The sequence below is a fragment of the Nycticebus coucang genome, chromosome Y, assembly GCF_027406575.1.
Source record: "Nycticebus coucang isolate mNycCou1 chromosome Y, mNycCou1.pri, whole genome shotgun sequence".
NCBI classification, from domain to species: Eukaryota; Metazoa; Chordata; class Mammalia; order Primates; family Lorisidae; genus Nycticebus; species Nycticebus coucang.
In genome coordinates, this window is record NC_069805.1 from 31,694,165 (window position 1) to 31,721,297 (window position 27,133).

The 27,133-nt window shown below is 35.7% G+C and overlaps 1 protein-coding gene and 1 pseudogene across 2 annotated transcripts in view; one reads left to right on the plus strand and one right to left on the minus strand.

Moving 5' to 3' along the window:
* Positions 1-27,133, plus strand: part of LOC128579149 (rho GTPase-activating protein 15-like) — a 152,429-nt gene that overhangs the window by 18,273 nt on the left and 107,023 nt on the right. For both annotated transcript variants that reach the window (XM_053581394.1, XM_053581395.1), the window contains exons 3-4: positions 6,997-7,084; positions 16,174-16,239. In XM_053581394.1, coding sequence (XP_053437369.1) covers positions 6,997-7,084; positions 16,174-16,239 — 154 coding nt within the window. The remainder of the gene's footprint in view (positions 1-6,996; positions 7,085-16,173; positions 16,240-27,133) is intronic.
* On the minus strand, positions 24,755-26,675 carry LOC128579148 (methionine aminopeptidase 2-like; annotated as a pseudogene).

Below are 27,133 nucleotides of genomic sequence, written 5' to 3' on the forward strand. Positions count from 1 at the left end.
ATATCTTACATTCAAAAAAGATCATACATTTAGGCTTATTTTGGAATGAGGTTGTACACATTTCCTTGGTGACACACTGGTAGATTTAAAAACAGGATATATTCAAGATTCGGCTCTGCACCCATAGCACAGTGGTTACAATGCCAGTCACATACACCAAGGCTGGCAGGTTCGAACCCAGCCCAGGCCAGCTAAACAACCTTGACAACTGCAACAAAAAATAGCTGGGTGCTGTGGTGGGCACCTGTAGTCCCAGTTACTTGGGAGTCTGAGGTAAGAGAATCACTTAAGCCCAAGAGTGTGAGGTCGCTGTGAGCTGTGATGCCACAGCACTCTACCAAGGATGACATAGTGAGACTCTATCTCAAAAAAAAAAAAAGGAATATATTCAGCATTCAACTTCAATTTTAATTTTGAACATCAAAAATCTACGTCAGTTTTTCTGATTAAGTTTAGGAATTTATTTAAAGATGTCCATCCCCCAAACTGTGAGTAACCCTGTCCTCTCTAAAATTCTACAAGCCCCTAGTAAAGTTAATTTCAATGCACTATTTCAACATGCTCTGCTAGCCTCTCCCTATGCACCCAGTCAGTCCTTCTCCTTAGCCGGCTCCTTTGTATGTCATACTTCTTATTACATGTAGATTCTTCCTCTGTTCTCTTGCTCAGAAAGAAATACTTGGGAGTGAAGACATGGACATAAATATGGGTATTAAAAAAATGCAGAACAGGGCAGTGTAGTGGTTATGTCTGCTAGTGCCTGCTTTCATCCTAAACTTTGTTTGCTTGAACAATTGTTATTTAGAATGGACTTCCTGTGATACTAAGGTGCCTGCCTAATGCAAACATATCTTTTCTTTAGTATTTTCTGCTCAGGATCATAATAAATGCTTCATGGCTATATCTGTCTTTCTCAATTTCTTGCAACACTGACAGAAATGTGTGTCCTTTATACTTCACTGTCTCTTTAACACACCTTTTAGCAGTCATAAATCATAAGAAGCTTAGAATGTGAGAGAGAAAATACATTCCTAGACCTACTAGTTTGAGAACAAGTCTGAACATTTAACAGTGTCAGAGTGATTTTGCAGTAAATCAGTCAGAGACACTAGAGTAAATCACTTTCACTTCCATCACTGGTGCAGAATCAAATCAAATCCAGCATGACCAAGTCAGGTAAAAAAGGCAGATGGCCCAAATAGGGGAGGCTAAAATTTGCAAAGTAATCACATGTGTGTTTTCCTCTGGCTTTTTTGGTTTGTCAATGTGTTGTTACCTCAAGAAGGCATAAGAGAAGTGAGTGTAGAATATAAAGCTTTGGTGTTTAGAGCAAGCAAATGTGTTAAACCTAGAGCTGAAGCTAACAGATTCTTAGAATGGCAATGAAAAATTTAAGGGCGGTTTTCCATCAAGCTTTCTTCCAGACGAGCAGTGACAAAGTTGCTGTTATGTGCTGCCATCCGGTGTTCACTGTGTAGAATGTCAAGCTGATGTCCACACTGAGTTTTTGGTTATTGTTTTATAGGTGCTTTTTGTGTTTGTTTTCAGTTTAGTTTGGTTTTCTTTTTGGCATTTTGCAACTTCACAACTCAAGATCTGTTTTTAGGAAAGTTTTGTGAAGGGTTTCACTTGGATAAATGCCCCACTGATTGCATAAATTATATATAATTGCCCTAATACAAATTTAGTTCTCCCCCCTTCCTAATTGTAGTCAGTACCTTTCTCCCCTCTGAGATGCGATTTTTTTCTGTGTGTCAAAATATTAATAAAATAAACACCTGAATTTCTTGTCCTGGTATCTGTTTCCTGCCCTGAGTCACTAGGATTAATCCTTTATCTGATTTCCTATAAATCTGTCTGGAGACCGGGGACTGCCTCGCTTATTCATGGGACTTTGGATTTACTAAAATTAGATATTTTTTGAACCGTAAGTATTATTTACCCCTTACATCTATCTCACAGCTTGATTTTTATCTCTTCCTGTGAAAAAATAGAAAAGAATGCTCTCCAAGTTGTGATGAAATGTGCGGACCTGACTGGGTATGGAATGGATGGCAGGCGGGGATAAAGGGTTTGCAGGGCAACACCAGGGGACAATCCAGGTCAAGCTAAGAGTGACTTTGCTCCAAGGGAGAAAGAAGGTCTGGCAATTCTTTGGAAACAGTTCTGTGACTCCCTCTCTTAGCTCCTACATTGAGGCCCCACACAGGCAAGCTGAGCACAACTGAAGGGTGGGCTGCATGCCACCTTCTCTGGGGAGGCTGGAATGAGCAGGAGCCTCAGGGTCTAGGAGGCTTGGTGGTTGAACCCCATCTTTATGACTTATTTGCCCTTGGTGAGAATGCAACATCCCTATGCTTCAGTTTTCTCATCCATAATATGAGGTTAAGCCCACCTACTGAAATTATTTGGAGGATTATTTCTTTCCATGATTATTTCCCATCTTTCTATAGTTAGAGGTAAAGTTTTTTATGTATCTCTTATTTTCCTTAATATTTTAAGCCCTGAGAATTGTGTTTAGCATGTTGTAAATGTTTAGCAGGTACTTATGACTGGTTTAGTGATTAAATTACATGATTCATATAGAATACCAGGCGCCATGTGTGGCACACCATGGGGCCCAAAGCAAGCTCATAGTATTTGTGTAGGTATGAGACATAGGAAGACCCTTGGAAGAAGCTCAGGGATCAGCCACTAGAATTATATATTGGAAAAATAGCCTAAATGTTCAGGGTTAAATAATTTAGGGAAAAAAGGAATGCTAGCAGTGCTGTATTAAAATAGTAAAGAACAAAGAAGGGAAATTTAACTTTTTTTCCCTTTATTTCTTTGTCTTTGTTGGTAAACAATAGTCAACACAGAGCAGGAAAAATCTTGATGCATGACCCTTTGAAATTGGAAAATCCATATATACCTGTACTTTTACTCAAAAAACCTTTAATGATCAACTACTGAAGGTCAGATACTGTGCCCCATCCTGGAAAGGACCTAAAAGACCAGAGATGGTGTCTCTCTTTGTGGGTGCAGGGAGACTGGGGGATTAGACGAACTTTTATTATTCTAAAAACAACTTCATTTTAGAAAGGTTTATTTGAAAAATTTTATCCAAAACTGCTAGACTCACCTGTCCTGGCTAAGTCCTTTAAGCTTACAGAAGTTACTCACTTTCTGAGGTGTCACCCAATACACTGAATAGCAGTCACCTATAGTTACTTGGTTGCATATGGAAAATATTAAAGGTTTCACTTGGAGCAAAATCTTGCCAACTGATTCTTCCCATGTTCTCTCCAGGGATGACAGTGTCTCACTGTGTTAAGTAACTGAGTGAAAAGGCCATTCCGCTGAGATGCTAAGAACTATTCCATCACAATTAGTCAAACATATCAGAATGAGGAATGGACTGAACAGATATTGTATGGACAATGATCAAGCTGCTAGAGTATTTTGTTCAGAGAGGAAGGGTCAGACTTGAGTCATAGGTTAAAAGTTGTTCCCATTAGATGAAGTCTCAGCTACTCCTAGACTACAGGCTCTTGATTCCCTTTCTGGTTTTATGATCCTTACCGAATACAGATGATTTGTTCCTTACTGAGACCAGAATAATCCCTTGTAGGAAAGAGACAGGTTCCACCCAGTTAGGAACATTACACCTACTTCTGATTTCTTATGAGGAATAAAACGGTACGTGATCCTACTCCTTGAAACAGTGCAAATTCTAAGGGAAGAGAGCTTGGGAGTGGTGAGTCTTTCCCCTAATTTTCTAATAAGAATAAGGTAAATTAGCTAATGACAGAATTCAGATGGCTGATATTTTGTCACAGGCTGTGCACACTAACTTTTATGATTTAATGATTTCAACCCAAACTATGTTGAAATTTGACATTGACAATATCCTTAACTAAGGTAGTACTGCTTCACCCTTTAAAAAAGTAATGAACAGATTATAAGTTTTGGAGTCAGAAAGACTGGGTTTAACTATAAATATAAAGGTATGACCTTAAGTACATCACCTAAACTCTCTGATCCTCATTTTCGTCCATTAGTAAATAAGGACATTATTCGTACCTTATCATTTTTTGATTGCGAAGTTAAACCTATGCTAAATGATCAAATTTACAGTAGGAACTCAAAATAACTTATGCTAGTTATTATTTTAAAAGAAATCATGGGGGAAATGAAATGAAAGAAGGACATCTAAAAGGTTGTCAGCAGCATTTTATTCTTCATTTTGAAATGACATTCTTTCCAAGCAATAGATTTAAATGCTTTCACTTTTATTCTAATATGATAAAGATAATGTTTACAGTTTACGAACACAAAAAGAAATAGCACTGTATTTAAGGTGTCAAAGCAATTTATATTACTAAAGTTCCAAGACCTGTGGTTCCTACCCTCTCCAGCTCATTCTTCTGTTCACGTAATAAGAACACAGTTCACAGCAGTTCAAAGTCCTAATCAAGAACAATGAGATAATTGAATTTCATGCAACGTTAGTTCTAACCAGTTCCAGTTCCAACTTTAAGGAAGGAGAAATTTTGCCAGAAAGTTTATAAACGATCAACATCTGAAACAGATTCAAATCAAAACCATTTAACCAGGACTTACTATAGATAGGACGCAAATAAGGTATAGTATCTCCTTGCCAAAAGATAAAAAATATAGTGAGAAATGTAACAGGCAGGTTAAATGTGGATTCGTCATGTGTGAGGGTGTTCCATACTCTCTCATCACATATGGTTAAAATAATAAAATAAGGATGCTCACAGAAGATGCCCAGACTAGACCAGCAGTCTTTCTAACGTTTCTCTTTCTGCTGTTTGGGGCCATGTAATATTACAACCTGTAGCATATGAAAGCTATGGCTCCTTCAGTTCACCTTGCAGCTACCGGTACCTAAAAGGAGAAACGAGCAGTAGGGCAGAAGAAAACACCTATATGATTTTCTTCCTGCGTTACTTCTTTACATCTTTTCATTATTTAATTGAAAAATTGACTCTTCATTTAAAGACAAGAGGATCCAAGAACGTGATGTTTGTATTTCTATGTTGGAAAATACACATTGTGTTTCTTGTGTGTCTGTTTATCCTGTTCTTTTTTATAATAACACAATGACGCGTCGTTAAAAAAGCGTCAGACGTGTAAGAGCAACCTAATTCTTGCAAACACTAACCTTGCTGAATCAAAGCTGTCTTTTCATCAAGATCCTAGATTCTAAGAGACAAATGGAAATAAATGACACAAAGTTGTTGAATGGTCATTTAAAAAATATGTTTGTGGGGTTTTCTATTGACCCGAATGAAATCTTTCTGTAAATATTTTAAAAGTTGAATTCAACTATTTTAAAGTTAATATTAAGCCAAAGCAAGCTGCAGCAATATGATATAATGGATAGAAACTTATGTATATTAATCTCCTTAATGCTTTGTCATCTAAAAAGAATACTTTTCACAACACAAACACACACATAGTCTAACTGTAGAAATAATGTATGCTTAATGTAGAAAAGTTGGTAAACACCAAAAAATATAAAGGAAAAGAAAAAGCCATGATTTTACTACCTGATTTAAGTATTATCATAGTCAGACTTTTTTCCATGCCAAAGTGCACTCACCAATTCAATAAATATATATTGTGTTTCTATTCTGTCCAAGGCAGTATGCTAGGAACTGCGGATACCTCTATAAAGATGAAATTGTTTTTACCATTTGGGAACTTATTTTTTTAATGGGATAAGAGAGAATAAAATTTTAAAAATATTTTAAAATTTATTATAAGTAATATACAAGGAAGTCATGGAGGCACATTTGAAAAAGCAATATCTTGTCTTTTAATGAATGGAATTAATGATCAGAAGGGGCCTCTTTGCCTACTTTCCCTAGTAATGGAGGCCTGTTCATGTCCATGGTGAATGTATCCCACTTTATAAACTTTCTTACTCTGTAAGCCTACCTTTCTCATCCTCAAAAAACTGTTTCCTGCTTCCTTAAAAATGATAATAATAATCAGAAAGGTTTCAGATGGGTGACGAAGACAGCACAGCATGGAGTTTTGGACTATAGATTGCATTATGGTTTGCATTAAAATCTTCCCATGTCAGTATTCTTCTGAAGTGTAGGGTTCATTATTTCATTATATGAATCTACCATATGCAATTTACTTAACTAATCTCTTATTTTTTGATATTTTTGGTACAGAATTAACAAATAATGATGTACATTTGTTCCTAAACATACAGCCTTAACAATGAGTGAGATATTTTTCTTTAGAATAAATTTAAATTAATAGTAATGAACACGTAAAGGCAAAAGATATGCATATTTTTAAAGATTGTTTTAAAAATATATTGTCAATGGCACTCCAGAAAGGACATACCAGTTTATACTCCCACCTATCGGGTATGAGAGAACCCATTTCCTATACTCTCATTAACCCTAGATGTTATCATTCCTTTTAATCCTGGACAAATTGATGGGCAAAGAGGGAAAAAGTATGCCTCTGTGTTTGTTTGCATTTCTTTGGTTTCCAGTGAGATTCAACATTATGAAAATATTTTAAATTAAGCAATGACATATGAGCTGGTTAGTTTTTCATCCTCTGAAATATACTAAACCAATGAAGAGAAGACAAAATGAAGGAAGGGATTCTGATTTCTATTTTTACTTTGCTATTTTTGGCTTGATGTAGAAATATAGACTTCTTATGAGAGCAAGGCACATGGTTACATAAAAATAGGAATTTTAGTAGTTGGAAAAGATTTCAGGAAGATTTATAAATTGAAAAACTTTTACTATAAAGACCATGCTTTTCAGTAATTACAGAATGTCTTTACTGTCACCTAAATTTCATGGCACCTATAGATTTTAATAAAGAGAATGCTTCCAGGAAGACTAGTTAAACATAAAGATGGTATTTACTCATTCCAAATGTTGCTCATACTGTATCTATAAATGATTTCTTCAACTGATAATGCTTTTTTCCTCTTTGTTTTTTCCTAAGGAAAAACTGGTCTACTTCCTGGATTGTTCTTTCTAGTAGAAAAATTGAATTTTACAAAGAATCCAAACAACAGGCTCTGTCCAATACGGTAAATAATTCTCTATTTCTACTGTTAATCATCTTTTCAGAAATATCGTTGTACTAAAAGTTTGGTTTTGTCAGAAATCACACTAAAACTTCCAAGCTACCAACATCTGAAATCAGATGGAGAAAATGACTCAATAAACTTTTAATCAGATGAAGGGAAATAGAACTTAGTGTCTATTTTATTAAGTGGTGCATTTGGAGAATAATCACAAAATGAGATGAATGGTGAGCAGCTATATAGTAATGTGAAGGTAACACTTCAAATTAAGGTGCCATTTATAAATATGTTATTCTTATTTATGAAATGATCACTAAATGTAGCTACTTGCTCAAATAATGTATTATAAAGAATGTTATAAAATGCATTAGTAATAAATGCTTAACGGATGATACCAAGGGAAGCTGTTTTAAAGAATAAGACATAAATTGTATTAAACCATGTATGTGCATCTTTAACACATGAATTTAAGTTGTTATCTAGCATGCTATAAAGTACTTCAGACATTAATAAATAATAATAAACTATTCATAAATGGCACCTTAATGTAGGGTGTTACCAATGAGGAAACACTCTACGTTAACAAAGTGATTTTTTTCCTTAGTCTAACTGTGACATTCACTATATAAAGCTAACCTTTCTCCACATTTCTGTGATTCCATCTAATGGAGCAAATATAATTTCTGTATCCTATAGTTATTACAAAGTGAAATTAGTAGGGTTTCTTCATTATACCTGGAGGAGGGCCTCATACATGCCTGCAGAGATTTCACAGTGATAGCTAGCAAGTGGAGGCAATTTGTTGGGGCCAATTCAAGCTCACAACCTTGCTACCCGAGCCAAGAGACACTGTAAGATGTAGAAGACAGTGGACAGGGAACATAACTGACAGCCTCCTGTTTAGGAAGGACTTCATAGCCCACTGGCCTGATGGACAAGGAGAGGGGTCGCCTGGCAGGAGTAAACCACAATAAACTAATTTATATTTGGCAGGTAATAAAACGATGGTAAATTCTTTGCTCTCCAGCCACTGTTGTGTTTGCTATGTAATCCTCTTTAAATAGGAAATAGAAAATCATTTGCTAGAAGATTTTTTTTTTTTAAGATTTTAGCAAGAACAAAAGGTAGCTTTTGGCTTGCTTCTGATAACTGCAATAGCCCTTATCCCCAGGTGGTGTGCTGATTTTGGAGTCTCAGTGTGGGCCAATCTGTAAACTAATTATGAATAAATTAAAAATATATCTCGGTTCTTTGTATTTTTAATTCAAACTGCCTGAGAAAATTGTTTTAGTATTTTGTTTTGTTTTTATTTTTGGCTACAGGAAGGTTGACATAATCTTTTTAAGAAAAATAAAGTACCCCTAAGGGCCAGGCACAAAACAACTCCCATCCACTTGCAGGTCCTTTGTCTTCCCTTTGAATAAGTTCTAAAGGGGAAGTCAGGAAGGAAGGAAAGTGGCTGGCCTTGCTGAGTTAGGCTGCTGAGAAGATGATCTTCATCCTGCTGAGTGAAAAGAATTCCACTGGGAGGAGAGTTTATGTGAATGTGTGGGATAATGGGAGAGATTAGATTCCATAGTAAAGCATTGGTTTATTTTTATTTTATTATTTTAATCTCTTCCTAACAGGAGATATAATTACCAGCTGTTTAATTTTATGCAGGTGAAAGAAAACTCCTTTTTAGATTGGAGGCAAACCCTGCAAGTTAGCTTACTAATTGCATCCCTCTAGTTCAACCTTCAGAATTATTGTAAATTGACAATAGACTTGACTTATAGAGGAAATTGGTTAACGTTTTTTTGGCAGTCCGTATTTATTACTTTTGGCCCTGTTTTCAATGCTTTGTACAGTTTCTCCAAAGCATTCATTGTCTTCAAAGTGAATTCAGGGCAGGAACTAACTGTTTTGTGGTAACGAGGAAGAGAATTACAGATTCGATTCATGTTTGTACTGCTGGAATTGTCTTGCTAGTCAACTTCTTGGATTCGTTTCTAACCAAGTATTAAAGGCCTAGTGGGACAGCCCACATTACCAGTTCTAGTCTCAGAGAAATGATAAAGATGACTGCCAGGCCTTGATTAAAGATGCTGTGGCTTTATTTTGGATGGGATTTATGCCCAAGTTTCTGAATTTCTCTTGCAACCCTTTATGCATGTCCTGGTGTTGTTAATTGTGCTTCTGGGAAAGTCTGTCCTTTCCTCCAAGGGATTGATAGAAGTTGCCTGAGTGAGTTAGGAAGGTGATTTAAAAGAGTAAATGGCATTTTAATCTTTATACAAATGATCTTTGAATGTTAATGCTGTGGTGAAACAAAGCAGCAAAGTAGCTAGAGCAGAGTTTTGAAGTTGGACCTCAGGGATGTAATTCTAGTAGCTGACAAAGTTGCTCACTTCTTTGAACTTAAGACTCCTCACCTGTAAGATGAGAATGGTGACATTTGACAACAGAAAAAATAAGAGATGAAATTAATTAATAAAAATAAAAATACATAATGACTATAAAATAATTATGCTCTATTAATCATAATGTGGAAACAGCCTAAATGCCCACCAACCCAGGAATGGATTAACAAGCTGTGGTATATGTATACCAAGGAATACTATTCAGCCATTTAAAATAAAATGGAGACTTTATAGTCTTTGTATTAACCTGGATGGAAGTGGAACACATTATTCTTAGAAAAGCATCACAGAATGGAGAAGCATGAATCCTATGTACTCAATTTTGATATGAGGACAATTAATGACAATTAAGGACACGGTAGGGGTGGGGGAAGGGGAGAGCAGAGTGAGAAAGAAGGAGGTAGGGGTGGGGAAAGGAAGAGGAGAGAGAGGGAAGAAGGGAGGGGGTGGGGCCTTGGTGCATTCCACACCTTTTAGGGGCAAGACAGGATTGTAAGAGGGACTTTGCCTAACAAATGCAATCAGTGTAACCTGGTTTCTTATACCCTCAATGAATCCCCAATAATAAAATAATAATAATAATAATAATAAATGAATAAATAAATAAATATGTTGGCTGGGCTGGTGGCTCACACCTGTAATCCCAGCACTCTGGAAGCCTGAGCTCAGGAGTTCCAAACCAGCCTGAACCAGCAAGAGCTCATCTTTAAAAATAGCTAGGTGTTGTGGCAGGCATCTGTAGTCTTAGCTACTTGAGAGGCTGAGGCAAGAGAATCTCTTGAGCCCAAGAGTTTGAGGTTGCTTTGAGCTATGACGCCACAGCACTCTACTGAGGGTGACAAAGTGAAACTCTGTCTCAAAAAAAAAAAAATACGTAAGTAAATATATTCTATGGTACATGATATAGTATAATTAGAACATATTATTACCCTATATTAATTTTGCATTTGAGCTGATTCAGATATTTATACAAGAGACATATTTAATTATGGAGACTACATAATGCACAGACTCCAGAAATGAAAATGTATATGCGTAAGCAGCATAAAATGTCATATGCGAGCACTAATACGGAAAATGAAGCCATCTATCCATCTGGGGCCCTAGATATAACTTCCTGCATGTCTATATGAAGTTTCCCAGAGCCCTTATTTTCTTCCCTTGACTCTTACCCTTACTGTTTTCACATTTAATATAGCATATTACAAAATGATCCCACATTCCATGTTTGGCTCCCTTCTTTCTGAATGAAGTTCTTTTAGTTCATATCTGTCTTATTCTCTTAGAGCTTCTATAACAGAATACCAGCAACCAACTGGTTGTTTTAAATAGCAGACATTTATTTCTCATAGTACAGGCACCTAGCAAATCAGGTGTCTGACGAGGGACTGCTTCCTGGTTTCCATTTAGCCATCTTCTCACTGTATCCTCACTCTACAGTAGAAAGTGAGAGAGAAAACTTTTACGTCTGTTAATATTAGGTCACTAGTTTGATTCTTGAGGTCTTTATTTTTATGACCTAAGTATCTCCTAATGGGCTTACTTTTCAATGTTATCAAATTGGGGTTTAGAATTTCAACATATGAATTTTAGGGGAACACAAACATTCACTCTACAATACCCAAGTCACATTTTTATCCAAAGCAGCTTTCCCCTGAAATAACCACAGAATCACTTCACTGGTATGTGTAGATTAGAGAATTATAGGCTCTTATTCCTCAGTGGTCTATTAAAAGAGCTAGCAGACCGACCTCTTCTGGTTTTGTTTTTTTAGTAAGGACACTACATAGTAACCTGCCACCTACTATCATCACCATTTTATAACAGAAAGGACATTATAAAATACTCAATCCAAAATCTAGGAAGGATAAAAATCTCAGAATAAACACATCTCTTTCAAGACATGAAATTATACATCTATATACATAGTTTTATTTTGCCCACTTTATCTCAAATTAGGACAAACTTTATTCAGAGTTTGACTAGCCCTCCAGTGAGGAGGACTGCCAGTGTCCCTAGATATAGTTTTCCTGGATTATGAAGGAAAGGATAGTTTTCACATTCTCATAGATTTTCTTTTGTACATATACACATATACATATTCTGATCCATAACTTACTAAATTTTTTAAACAAATATTATAAAATAATGTAGAAATAATTTTTAGTAAAATGTATAAAATTCCTATGTAAATATAAACAGTTAATACTCAGTTACCTACATCAGCACCACCCACAACAAGATATAAACCCTCTCAACCTTCTAGAAGCCCCATTTCTATCATTGTCCCTTTGCCGTCATCACCACCTCTTCTTTTTCTCTGGAGTTAGGAAGATTATTTGCATTTTATTCCTTATTTTATTGTTTTTTTTAATATTTCTCCACCTATATCTATATCCCTTAAAATATTAATATAGTCTGTTTTTTAATTTATATAGATATAATTATAGTATTTATTTCTTCTTTTGCCATGTATGTCTTGCTTTTTCTGCCCTTTAATACTCCATCATTCCATGTTTTTCTCTGCTAGTTTGGGAGGGACATACTTTTTTCTCTTCTGTTAGTAGTTAGCCTAGGATTACAACACTGTTTCATATCAAAGACTAAAGTGAGTCAAATCCTTTACTTTCTTCCAAGATATTACTTCAGAATATTTTTAATTCATTTATCTCATTCCTAATGTATTGCTGCCTAGCATTTTAATTTAACACCACTAGACATTATTCTCTTTTATACAGTAAAGGTAGGTTTATATTTGCTCAATGTTTACAGCATTCTTTGTTATTTATTTCTTCCTGAATCTTAATCTTGCATTTTAGAAGTATTTTTACTTCTGCTTGAAGTGTATTCTAAGAAATTCTTATATTTAGAGTCTTATGTTAGAAATGTATCTTAGTGTCTGCTTATTTGAAAAAAATCTCTATTTTTCCCTCATTTGGGAAATATATATTTTCTCTGGGTATAGAATTTTGAGTTGGCAGTCACTTCTTTCAGCTCATCAAAAAATATCATTCTACTGTTATCTGTCATCCATTATTGCAATCAAGAAGTCATCTGTTAACATAACTGCTATTCTCTCATTGCTCATAATATTTTTCTCATTATCTTTATTTTTCCACAGTTTTAGGATGATGCCTAGAGACATCAATATCTTTTTACTTTTTTCTGCCTAGATTGTTATGCTTTCTGAAATTGTTTATTGATGTCATTAATATATTTTAGAAAATTTTCAAGCATTGTTTTTTCAAATGTATCCCCTTTTACATTCTCTTATTTCCTTCTAAGCTTCAAATTAAACCTACATTAAATGTTTCTTCAAATTTTTTATACCCTTCCTTGTCATATCTTTTTTCTTTTTTTTTTTTTTCCAGGTTTCTGGTGAATTTAATACATGTGTCAAAAAAAATCAAAGGCAGGGGAAGGGTAAATAAAATTATAGTGAGGTCGGGGAGGATGGCCATGGAGACACACAAAGAGGGGTGATAAATGGCAGAGTGGGGAGCTGGAACAAATGGATTGCTTGGGTGTCACATCAATCCAATCCATAGTCCTCTTCTGGGAAATTTTTGTCTTTTTGAGCTGCATTGCAAGTAATTTATCTTTATTTATCTTCCAGGTCTTTATATCAGTCTCTTTTTGTGATATGCAATATGGATTTGATTTTAATTCTTGCAATGTTTACTTTTAGACATTTGTTTCTTTGTTTGAACTTAGTATGTGATTGTTAATTGTCTCCTGCAATTATTTTGAAGACTTTATTTTGTTAAAACTAGGAGACATAGTTGTTTTATAATTGATGTCTTGTGATACTAACATCTGAAGTCTGTTTCAGTTGATTTTTGCTGGTTCTTACTAATGAGGCTTTGTTTCTTGTATGTCTGGTTATCTTTGACTGTGTGCTGATCATTTTCATTCAACTATTATCATAGGAATTTCCCTGAGAAAGTATCCTTCTACAGAGTATTTTCCATTTTTTCTTAAGAAGCCTAGGACATTACCAGTAACTGATTACTTCAATCTAAGTTAATAGAATAAAATTTGCAGGTTATACCTACATAATAAGAAGGCTAGAGCTGTGCTACAACTTCTCAGGGACCATGTTGTTTTTCACTTCTATCCTTCTTTTTTTTTCTTTCTTCCTAAACACTGTACTTCTACCAAGAAAGTCTTCTTTATATTCTTTGTATTCACTTGGGATTGGAGAAAGAGAAAAGCTTAATGTTTGGTGTCCATTTTTTTTTAATGAAATCTCAGGCAGAACCTTGTTCCCTTATTCTGTTAGGTTGATTGATCAAAGATAAAATGTGTAATATAAACAAATGACTATAGGAAAATGCACTTACGTTGCTTTGATGCTTGGTTTCTCTCACTGCATTCAGATTCCCATCCCCCACAAATATTTCCCCTAGCAGTTCCAACTATCTTTATATACTTTCAATTCTTTTCAGACAATTTTAAAAAGAAATATTTTATCCAGCATTTTTTTTTATTGTTTCCAGTGGGAGAGTTGATCCAGAAACATAGCTTCTCATTACAATCTACCTCACTTTAATGTAAGTAGACATTTGGTTAATCAAGTTTGTTCTATTTATATAAGCCTTGGTGGGAAAAGACTTCATAAGAATATGTATTGAAATCCTACAATGAACAGCTTGCTCGTTAGGGCTACATATAAGGCATAGAGATATAGTCAAGATATAGTCTTTGCCTTATAAAATCTCTGCCAAAAAATAGGGTGAGATGGAATATGAAACATAGTAGAGTTTTTCTTTCTTTCTTTTTTTTTTTTTTTTTTTAGTGAGCGCTCACATGTGAAAGATTTGAACTGGGACTTAGAGGATGGTTATAATTTCAATACATAAACATTTGTGGGCAAGGAATACAGGGCAAATTAAGAACATGAACAATGGCATAAGACGAAGAACCAGCAGAGTCTGTCCACTAAAAAAGAGAAAAGAATCCAGTAGAAACTCTGTAAGATGACCACCAAGGGACTATATCAAACTGGTCAACATATTAAGGTGGTCAATATAAGGGACTAGACCTACCGAACTGATACGTATATATGTTGCATGCCTAGTCTATGAAAATTAGGTCAACTTGAGGTGGTCAGTGTAGGGACTTGGTCAACTATGGAGTTTCCACTTATTTTGTGTCATTGGAAGACAGGATAAGTGAAAAGGATTGAGAAGAGTGCTGTAGATTGTGATTTGCTACCTGGGACAATTCTGTGATAAGGTATGTCAGTATTCTCCAGATAACTTCTTCTTAGAATAATCTATCATGACTATTCTTTTAATAAACATGTATTGAACAGCTGTACAAGCCAGTGTTATGAGTCTTAAAAGAGCCAGACCTACAAGATGGAAAGAGAGGAAACTGGTTAATTTCAGATCATAAAAGCTTCATCTCATTTAGTATAGGAGCAAAAACTTTTGCCTGAAAAACACCTAGATTATTATTTGTTTCATCTGGTAGTAGAGAAACACTAGAGGAACAGGAGTTGTCAGTTTAATTTATCTTCTCAGTCCTTGTATAATACACCTTGTATCTTTCAGATACACTTACCTATTTTAGTATCAGTGAAGCATTTCAATTGGCCCCAACACTTCTGATTCAACTTACCTTCTCAGTATTTTATATACTTCATGATTTTAGAACTTCTGCTTGATACGCAAGGGAGGCAACTGTAATGTGCATGGTATATGGAAAAGTTGTGTTCCTGGTTTAACAAAATCTATTGATGAAATGCCTCATGGAGAAGAAGCTCTGTAATTTATAGCATCCATTCATTTATTTATTCTAACCACAATTAACTCCTACCAGGTGTGATATAATGCTTTTTCCCCCTAGAGGCAATAAAGATTCCAGATGAATGACAAAGGATTCCTGTTCTCAAAATGCTTATAATATGGTAAAGGAGACAGAATTTTATATATATGTGTATAATTATATATGTATGTATATGTGTGTGTATATATGTTATATACATATGTATGTATATGTTATGTACCTATGTATATGTATATGTGTATATATATGTAGGTATTTTTTTATAATAAGCCATGACAAAAGTGATACAAAATTTCAGACAATATTTCATAAAACCATAGATTTAGCTATAGGTAGTCCTAATAATGGTTAGTCTATGTATCTTTCCATTTGTTCAAATATTATATCAAATATTACTGACATCTTCTATGTTTAAGTTACTATGCCAGATGTTCTGAAAGATACAAAAATGAATCAGAATGAAGCCCTATCCTTGACAGTCTAGAAACAAATAGAAAGTATGCTCATAAACTGAATAATTCTAGAGAAAAAATGAACATTGTAGTTGTAAAATGGCATGAACAGAGGCATGCGTTAGTTTTATGGTAACTGAGATGGGAGTGATTGCTTCCATCTGGAAAGGTTTTTAATTATATTCATAGAGAGAATGACATTTTAGGATGACTAGGATTTTGATGCAGTGATAGGAGAAAAAAGCTTTATGTAAAAATAAGTATTAGTAAACAGGGAAAATTATGTCCTTAATTTATGTTTACTTTACAGATATGTACCAATCTCTCGCCTTCCCCTCATTGCCCTGTGTGCTAGTTACTGCTCTTGAAAACATTTTAGTAGAGCTTCTCTGATGTCTGGAGTGAATATTCCCCAGTATAGACTACTTTGTTTATCTTTTGCTAGATGCCTGGGAACAGTGTCAGTGAGCGATATCTTCAAAACAAAGTTGAGCAACAGCACTGTAGAACAGTAAGTAGTCTAATTTTGCTAGAAAGTTTGTGTGGGACTGGTTTATGAAGAACCTTGATTGAGAGAAGAGATGATTGAATTCTCTAAGAAATATAGAGCTTTTTGTAGCTAATATGAAATCTCATGTTAGGAGTGACTCAGTTTTCAGGGACATGTTTGGGAAATTAAGGTGTATTTTTTTCTATTTTTAATAAGAAACACATATAGAACTTGTTACATTATCTGAGAGGCATGTTCTAAAATTTTATGCAGATTGACAAAAGCAATAAGGCCTGAGCTCTTATTGATAAAGAAAAGGGCAAAATGGCTAAGTTTATCATAATTTTGGTTTAATGCATTTAGTAAATCACAAAGTATCTTTTCACTGACAAAATATTTTTATTGTCTTATATGTCTTTGACCTTCATGGTCATTTCTAAAAAAGTTCTAGGCCATAGAGAATAAGCAGGGCAATTCATGCAAGGAGAATTGAAAATATCCGGTCCCAAGAACACAGGTATGTCACCTGTAAAGCAAACCTGAAAGCAGTTTTCTGTGACTCCAGAATATTTTTTCAGGGTTACGCCCCACTATTACAGAATAAATCCATCTTGTAAAGTCTTTGCAGTTTGAGAATTTTTTCTTGTATCCACTGCCACCATCCATGGGACGAACTCAGCCTCATTGTTAGGTGGATGAGATCCACCGTTTCCACTATGTTCAATATTGCTCAGAAAACTTAGTATCACTTTTGACATACACTCAAAAGCATTAAACATGTTTTAGGGAATATTTTTTCTCTAAAATTATGTGGTTATAAAGTCAGTATATTAAAAAATTGTTTTTCATTTTACATTGCATTAATATGTACTTTTTACCAAAGGAAACAGCTGGCAAAGTTTCTTCTTTTTAAATTGCATTTGTATGGAGTATAATGGGATGCTTTGATAAATGTATATATTGAGGAATAATTAAATCAAGGTAATTAACATATACACCATTAATTTACCATGTTTTTGTGATGAGAACATTTAAAAATCTATTCTCTTAGCAAGTTTCAAGTATATGATATACTATTTTTAAGTATAGTTAGCACACTGTGTGATAGATCTCCAGAACTTAATTCCTCTTATTTAATTGAAATTTTGTACACTTTGATCAAAATTTTCTCACACCCTTCCATCCCCAGATGCTAGAAACCACAATTTCACTCTCTACTCCTTCTATGAATTTGACTTTTTATGCTTCAGACTATACTATAAATCTATAGTGATCAAAACAGCATGGTACTGGCACAAAAAATAGAGAGGTAGATGTATGGAAAAGAATTGAGAACCAAAAGATGAACCCAGACACTTATTGTCATTTGATCTTTGATAAGCCTATCAAAAATATAATTTGGGGGAAAGATTTCCTATTTAACAAATGGTGCTGGGTAAATTGGCTGGCGACTTGTAGAACACTGAAACTGGACCCACACCTTTCACCTCTAACAAAAACTGACTCTCACTGGATAAAAGACTTAAACTTAAGACATGAAACTATAAAGATTCTCGGAGTGAGTGCAGGGGAAACACTTCAAGAAATTGGCCTGGGAGAATACTTTATGAAGAAAACCCCTGGGGCAACTGAAGCAACACCAAAAAATACACCACTGGGATCTGATCAAACTAAAAAAGCTTCTGCACTGCCAAGAACACGGTAACTAAAGCAAACAGACAGCCCTCAGAATGGGAAAAGATATTTTCAGGTTACGTTTCTGAAAAAGATTTAATAACCAGAATCCCCAGAGAATTCAAACTTATTAATACGAAAAGAACAAATGATCCCATTTCATTGTGGACAAGAGACTTAAATAGAAGCTTCTCTGAAGAAGACAGGCACATGGTCTACAGACACATGAAAAAATGCTACTCATCTTTAATCATCAGAGAAAAGCAAATCAAAACAACTTTGAGACATCATCTAAGTCCAGTAAGAGTAGCCCACATAACAAAATCCCAAAATTACAGATATTGGTGTGGATTTGGAGAAAAGGGAATTCTTCTTCACTGCTGGTGGAATGAAACCTAATACGTTCCTTTCAGAAGAAGTTTGGAGAACACTCAAGGATCTAAAAGTAGACCTGCCATTTGATCCCACAATTCCTCTATTAGGATATATTCCTCTATATATCCAAAAGACCAAAAATCACTTTGCAACAAAGATATTTGCACCAAATTATTCATTGCAGCTCAATTCATAATTGCCAAGTCATGGAAGAGGCCCAAGTACCCATTAACCCATGAATGGATTAATAAATTGTGGTATATGTATACCATGGAATACTATGCAGCCTTAAAAAAGGATGGAGACTTTACCTCTTTTATGTTTACATGTATGGAGCTGGAACATATCTTTCTTAGTAAAGTATCTCAAGAATAGAAGAAAAGGTATCCAATGTACTCAGTACCTTTATTAAACCAATTTATAATTAGTCACACTTCCTTATGAAAGATAAATCACAACTATAGCCCTGGATGAAAGAGGGAAGAGGAAAAAGATGGGAGGAGATGGGAGAGGTTTGATAGAGGGTGGGTAAATGGGGGGAACACACCTATGAAGTGTATCGCAAGGGAACAAGTCAAATCTATCAAGTATAGAACACAAATGTCTTAACACAATAATTAAGTAAATGAGGTGAAAGCTATATTAATTAGTTTGATGTAAGCATTCCAAATTATATAAAAAATGAACACATTGTACCCCAGAAATGCATAAATGTTTTCATGATGTATGTGTATATGTCTTAATAAAAAGAAAAATAAAGAAAGAAAAGAATTTCACTTTTTTAAAATTTTATTTCTAATGACAGAAAACTTTACGAAGGCTGTGAATAAACGGTTAACTTGTTCAAACCACTCATTCAGCCATAACCTCAAAAGCAAAAAAGGTGTAGTATAAAAAGCCTCATTAAAATAATCTGTTTGCTTTTTTAATATTGTTTACTTCCCGTGTGAATAATGAACATAAGCATTAATTAAATAATGCAATGCATACAATACTCATCCACTGTAGTATAACTTTAACAACAAAACAAACTTATATATGGAAGTAAAATGATGTGATTTAGCAAAAAGATGAAAATAGTTTCAATCAGAAAACTATTCATGAATTATTGAGTATTCTTCCGTGCAAAATGAATATAGAATGATTTTATCTTTGTAGAGTGAGTACTGAGCCTTATTCAGACCCCCGCTCAAGAATCTCATGAAAAATGGAGAGGCAAACAAGAGAGCTACCAAGTTTAGCCTAATGAAGGCATTTAAAATCTCTGTTTATATTTTAATTTTTATAATGGTAGTCCTCTTGCAAAGTGAGCATGGTTATCATTGGTGCAGCTTATTAGTATAGCCATATGTATTGCATCATCATATGGCCTCATCAAACATTTAATAATTAGGAAAACAGGTTACAGTCCAAAATCTAGAGAGTAGTGGATAGAGATGGAAATAAAGAAAGAAACAAAAGAAATTAAATTCTAGTGTTTTATTAATGTAAGCTTTGGAAAGAAAAAAAAGGAGATCAAGTGATCAATATTACTATAAATGAAGCCAGGTTCTCTAGTTATAATTTTCTCAAGATTTGGCCATTAACCATAATAAATTCTATATCTTATATAATTTTTAATAACCACAAAAATCCATGAAATTGATAGAATGCTTTATAAATGGATAATAGTTTACTGTCCCTCAATAAACCTCACCTTAGGCTCTCTCAGAAAACTATTTTAATTATAAAGCTTGCCTCTCTGTGGTTTATCATTTTGGTCAGTGTAATGCATCTGTTTTGGAGCTTACATTTTTCTAAGATAAAATAAACTTTAATCCCAGAGTGTATTTCTTAATTTATGGACTATATGTACTTAGTCTTCCTTAAAAATTCCCTACTAAATTGAACTGCTCTGGGAAGCAGCATATCATATTAGGTAGGAACAGAGGCTTTCAAGTCAGACCACCTAGGCTAGGAATCCCAGGTTCACATATTTGCAGCTGTAATCTTGGTTGTCTCATTTGCAATATGAGGGTTAAAAGAGTACCTATCTCCTCGAGCTACTTGTGAGAAAATTGGAGTAATGTGCCTAGCACCTAGAAAACACAATAAATCGTAATTATATTTATTATTGCAGTTATTACTACATGAAGCAATGGAGTGTGGTGGGTAAGAGCAGAGGCAGATGAGAGAAGGAGAAAGAGAACCTGGGAAAAAGCCTAATGACCTTTAAAAGGCTTAAGCTAAGAGGTGTCCTATTGTTTCTGCTCAGATGCCAGTGGTGGGACTAAGTAATTGGTCACATTTTGATGCAAAAGGAGATAGTGAAGAAATGGAATCTCCAGCTGGTTTGCTGCTTGCAGTGACAGCTCTAGACCCCTGAAGAGAGAGCACAGCACACATTTTGGTGGAGAACTATCCGTCTCTGCAACAAGAGCAAAACTAGCTGTCTCAACCCTATTTTTTTTTTTTAAAACAAACAATCACATAAACAAAGCTTTATGGGAGAGGTACTTGTACAAATCAAGGACACAGAGAATGAACTCAGAAAGAAATGAGGCTGGAAATGACAGGAAACAGTTCCTGGGATGTGTTTCCAGGACGGTGTCCACTCTGGCTGCTACTGTGCAGGGAGCCTCAGCAGACAGGTGCGCTGCTCAGCTGGAAAGGGAGCTGCAAAGGGACTGTGTAGGAAAAGCTTAAAACAATTTGTAGGCTGGGCGGCGCCTGTGGCTCAGTGAGTAGAGCGCCAGCCCCATATGCCAAGGGTGGCGGGTTCAAACCCGGCCCCGGCCAAACTGCAACAAAAAGAAAAAATAGCCGGGCGTTGTGGCAGGTGCCTGTAGTCCCAGCTACTCGGGAGGCTGAGGCAAGAGAATCGCATAAGCCCAAGAGTTAGAGGTTGCTGTGAGCCGTGAGATGCCACGGCACTCTACCCGAGGGCGGTACAGTGAGACTCTGTCTCTACAAAAAAAAAAAACTATTTGTAGGAGGGAGGGAGCAGAAGGAGTGACAGAATTTATCTTCCACATTTCTTCCGATTTCTTCACCAACCAGAGTCTTCACTTGCCTGCTTCTTAAGGGCCCTGGCCTCACCCTCACCCAATGAGGGGCATCTGAGGTGGGTTCAGTGAACAACAGGAGAGACTCTGAGGAGGCACCTGAGACATCAGAAATATACCCAAGATAGTCACCTTGAGGAAATAAATTAGCCTTTTTGTGTAATGTAAATGTAAAACTGTATCAGCTTATAACAAAAATAGACTGAGTAGAAGCTATTATATTTATTATAACAAGATTTTAATTCAGAAATAAATGCTCATTTCTTGAAAAAGAGAGAATACTTTCTCTTCAAAAATAAACAAAAACACCCAACATTCTAGTACCCCAAATCACTAGCAAAGTTTTATTTTTCTGAAAATCTGGTTTGATTTGGGCATGTAATATACTGAGAAATTTCATTGAAGAAGCAGTTCCAGTTATTATTGACATCATTTATATTCATATACATAAAACTCACATCTTATAATCAAAGTATCATCTTCTATGGTGACAGGGACCATACTTTAGACATTAATAAAATCAGGTAACCATTCAGCACTCTTTACTAAATCATTTGGCCCAAATGAGAATTTATAAGTGAGTTTTATCCTCCTCCATGAACAATTTTCCAGAATCAAAACCAGTTATGTGATAAAACTTAATCCCTCTAATCAGATTTTATATTTCACGTGTAAGAATGATAAGGACCATTTGAGTCTATATTCTGGAATAGCAATTAATCCAAAATAAAAAGATGGCAGCTAATAACCTGTTGCATAAACTCTGAGCTTTGTCCATTATTTTAAGCCACATCTAGTAATAAGGGTGGAGGATGAATGACCAGAGGATTGTTGCCTACATACATGCCCAGTCTTCATCGTGGAAACTACCACCAAGCAAAATCTGACCTTTGATATTTTATTAGTACACATTAAAAGACAATGGACCCCAAATATCCCATGAAAAATGGAAAACTTAATCTGAATCAGAGACAAAAAATATTAGAGAGAAAATACTCAATCAGTTATTATTGGGAAATGATGAAGATGGACTAAGAGAATAATAAACATCAGAAGTGGATAAGACCTAGGATCAATTTTTAATAACTTCATATCACTCCAACAAAGAGGCTTTTATATTGTCCAAAAAGCAGTCACTCTTACATAATTCTATTTCAGTATTTTAAAAATCAGTCATTTCTATTTTAAGTTTACCCCCAGAAGAAATATATGTGCATTCTTCAATTTTTAAATTCATATTAGGCAGTTTTTTAAAAGTTTATTTTTATAATGATGTACAATATGATCCATTGGCATCATGCAGTTTATTAACAGACTTTTTTCTTATGTTTTATAGCTGTAGAATCAGAAATACGTTTTCTATTAAAGGAGTCTTTAATTTCAGGCTTCTTGAATAAAATCTTGATCATCTTCCAAATAAATTCTACAACTTTTCTGAACTACTTATTCCAGTGCTTAACACTGAAATGCTGAAAATTTTCCCTTCTAATAATTCCTAGGCCTTTCTGCTGTAGCTTTGTGAATATGAACTACTGATCAGTACAATTTTTACACAGTCCTCTCTCTACTTGTCTCAATTTTCTCCTCTGAGGTTAAATGTATTTGTTGGTTTTAATCTTACTCAAATAAATTTACATTTATCTTTGATACTTATGAATCCACACCAAATCTTTATTTGCTTCAGTTCTTGCCTACAATCAGTATAAGTGGAAACATTGTGCTTTAACTTCCTATGCATTTCCCACTTTGTAAATCTCATTCTGAGATGTATTATTTGTTTTTGTTAACATATTGGACTAACCCAGATATTTTTCATTATAATTCTCCATGCAGTTCATCAATTGTTTCAATAGTATCTGTTGAACACTTATTGTGGGCCACTTGGCTAGATTTTGAAAAAATAAATGTAAGACAAACCCAGTTATCTGACTGCATAGCTGGAGGGAAGAGTCAGCCCCCCCCAAATGGTTACAATTCACTCTGTGAATAACACAGAGTGTTGCAAACGAGTATGTTTTGAAGTAGGAGAAAGGGAAAGGAGTGACTTGCCCAACAATAAGGAGAACCTGTGGAGACCTTCTTGGAGTTGCATTGTGAAAATGAGCAGGCAAGCAGGCTGGGTTGAAGAGGGAGATAAATGTATTCTGGCTGAAAAGAATGAATGCATGTTCACATCCCAAAAGTATATAATTGTGGAAACGTGTTGTATTTGGTTGCTGCCATGGCTATAGCTAATGTGGACTAATGAGGAGAATAATTGGAAAAGGAATGAAAACAAGAAGGATGGGGAGGAGAGGATACAAAGCAGCCTGTATGTACCTCACTGATAGATTTGAACATTATCCTGTCAATAATATGCTTTCCAGGAAAATAATGTGAGGTTTGTAATTTAGGGGGGAAAAAAAGTCAAAAAAGTGAAGAATGAACTGAAAAGATTTTTATTGGTCACAAAGGCAAGAGCTAGAATAATTTAGGTGGGAGAAAATAAAAACTCAATTGAGGTTATGATCATGAGATAGAGAAGATGAAGCTAATTCTGGAATTGGGGCTGCTGTGCCGTTTGATTTTGGATGGCAAGAGAAAGGGGGAAGGGTTAAAAAATTTTCAGGTGAAATTATTAGCGATTATTTTTGAAGATAAGCCATAAAGAAAAGGGGCCAAGTCTGTGAACACAATGATTCCACTGAAAAGTCTGTGCTATCCTCTAGTGACGGCGTAGAAAAGGCCTGAGAGAGGGACGGAGGGAGCTGGGTGGGGCCTTGGTGTGTGCCACACTTTCTGGGGGCAAGACATGATTGCAAGAGGGACTTTACCTAACAAAATCAATCAGTGTAATCTGGCTTATTGTATCCTCAATGAATCCCCAACAATAAAAAAGAAAGAAAAAACAGTTCTGGCATGTGGAATAAGCTGTGGGCCAGAGTAACCCCCCGAGGAGTCAGCAAATGACAGGTGATGGTACAGGACTGGGAACATGACTGACACCCCCTGGAAGCAGTGAGCTGGGAGAGATAACAAGGGCCTAGAAGAATATGCCAGGGCTTACCAACAATTAGGAAGTGGGGAAAGGAAGAGAAGTCAGTGAAAGAAAAAAGAAGGAAGAGTATAAAAAGAGAAAGAATTTGGTCTCAAACTCATCAGCTCAGGTGATTCACCCGCCTCAGCCTCCCTGAGTGCTAGGATTACAGGCATGAGCCACCATGCCCTGCCCAAAGAGACATAAAAAGTGAAAGAATTTGGAAAGAAAATATGGTATTTTTACAGCTCAGGAACAAGAGGGTTTTAAGGAAAAAGGTCAACAGAAGCTAACGATACAGAGTTCAGAATACAGAGTTCAGGTGAGATGCTGATGGGAAAGAAGGGCACCAGATTGTTTTTTTGTTTGTTTGTTTGTTTGTTTGTTTTGTCAGATCTGAAAATGTCTTCATTTTTTTTAGAAAATGGATTCCAGGAAGGTTAAAAAGCAATACCAGAGAGTATAGATGCAGAATTGGATGTAGTCATTCAAAGCATTCAAGTAAGAATATGGCAATATAAACATCCAAAAAGCATCCCTTAGATGTTCAAAACAAAATGTTTAAGTCATTCCTAACTAATTTAAGCTTTATAGCATTTCCTAGACAGGAGAAAGTAAAACAGTTAACATTTGAAAAGTCCTGAAAGCTTTTTCCTTGGTTAATTAGACCGTTTGCCTTTGATCAAATTCCTTCTTTTTTAACATGAATAAAAAGTATTACAAAGGTCCACGGTTAAAACAGACAACATGTTGCAAATTAATTCTAGTATAATGTATTCCAACAAAGCTTAGAAAATAAAGATGTTGAGGTGGCTTTGGACTAAGTTTAATAGTCATCTCCTCTGCTGACAACTTCTTTGCATGTTGGACGCAACAGTATGGTATGTTCAAACTGTGCTGTACATGATCCTTTAATGTCACATAATGGTGGATATGGATCTACAATGCCCGAGTCACACAGATTCTTCAGAGCCATTAAATATTTACTTTCTCCTAAGCGATCAAGCCATCTGCGGCAGAAGGCAAGGGTGCCGAAGCCTTATCGGCACATGTCCAACATCAAAATTTTTCACGTAATGTGAACATTCCATGTCATCATGAACAACACCTTTTCCTGTACTACCAAAGGGTTCAATTGCATACACTTTTCCTTCTTCCATTCTTGTTGCCTCTCCTTTCACCATGGGCACTGTTTTCCCAGCATGTATTCTATACTGCCCAATTGAATGTCCATTCAGATTACGGATTGGTTTCACTTGTTATGTCTTCCCATCTATTTCAACTTCATAGGATTCCATAACTTCTTAGATGGCCTCCCCAACGTCTATGATGTTCACATAGACGAACATCAATTTCAGCACACTTTATTCCAGTATTACTAGCATCCTTTACAGTTTTTAATAATGTATCATATTTGGGATTAAAAATGACAGTAAAAGCACAGTCAATAATCCTACCACTGATGCATGTTCCAAAATCTATCTTACAGATGTCATTATACTGTAATACTGTTGTGTCACCAGCATTGGGAGTATAATGGGCAGCGCAATTACTGAGAGAACACCCAGTAGGAAATGCCAGGCCTGCATTTAATCCATTCTCTTTTATCAATTTGCGTAAACAGTCTTCTAACTTTTCACAGATTTCTATCATTGTCATCCCAGGCTGGATCCAACTCATAACATATTTTCTAACTTGTCGATGTGCTTCTGCAGCTTCTCGAAAATCATTCCAAATCTCTTCACTGGCCTGATCTAAGGCTTTCTTTTCTTCACTTGTAGTTCTCCAAGCAGCTGTTTGCCCATCTTGTGTGGGTGGATATTCTCACTCTTGTCCTTTGGGAAATACACCATTGGGATACAGGTCACATATTGGAACTGAGGAAGGGTCTGTTTGAACTTTTGATCTCTCCTTCCTTCCTTCCTTCCTTCCTTCCTTCCTTCCTTCCTTCCTTCCTTCCTTCCTTCCTTCCTTCCTTCCTTCCTTCCTTTCCTCCTCCTCCTCCTTCTTCTTCTTCCTCCTCCTCCTCCTTCTTCTTCTTCTTTCTTCTTCTTCTTTCCAGTTGCTCCATCCCCATCACCATCTCCATCTTCATCATCATCATCTCTTTCTTTTTTTCTTCCAATGCTTGTTTTTCCAATTTCTTGCTACCTCATCCACTGAGGCTCCTGATTCTTTATCAGGTTCTTGTTGCCCTACTGCAGCAGCCCCTTTACTCTTCTTCTTCTTCCATCTTTTTTTCTTGGCTGCTTCTTCAGCCATAGAGGCAGCTTCCTCCTCCCTGTCATCTGCATCCAAGTCACCATTCAGGTGGCTCCCGAGGCCGCTGCCTCCTCCACACCCGCCATGTTGCCTGAGAGAGTGTGAGGGAATGAGAGCGGCACCAGATTGTGTTGATCTGAATGGTCAAGACCTTTTAGAAAAGTCAGATGTCAGTGGTTAGGAGAGAATGGAACATGATCAGACAGAATGTGAATGCAAAACAAGGAAGAATCTGACAATAATGAAAGGGAAATAGGTAAGACCAAGAAAAAGTCAGGTTGTGGAGCTGATGCTTGCTTTCCCTTTTTTTTTTTTTTTTTTTGGTACAAAGAATTGAATTGAGCATAGTTACAAGCTAAATGATATAATCCATTTGAGAGTAGGACAAAGGGACAGCTCAGAAAATAAGACACAAGATTGGATAAAATTAGGAACTAGAGAGGTATAAGCTTTGAGCTCCCTTTGGGGCAAGACAGGGCATGCCTTGTGGGTCATTTATGGACCATGTGGCACTGATGGGCCAGGTAATGTTGATACTGGTAGC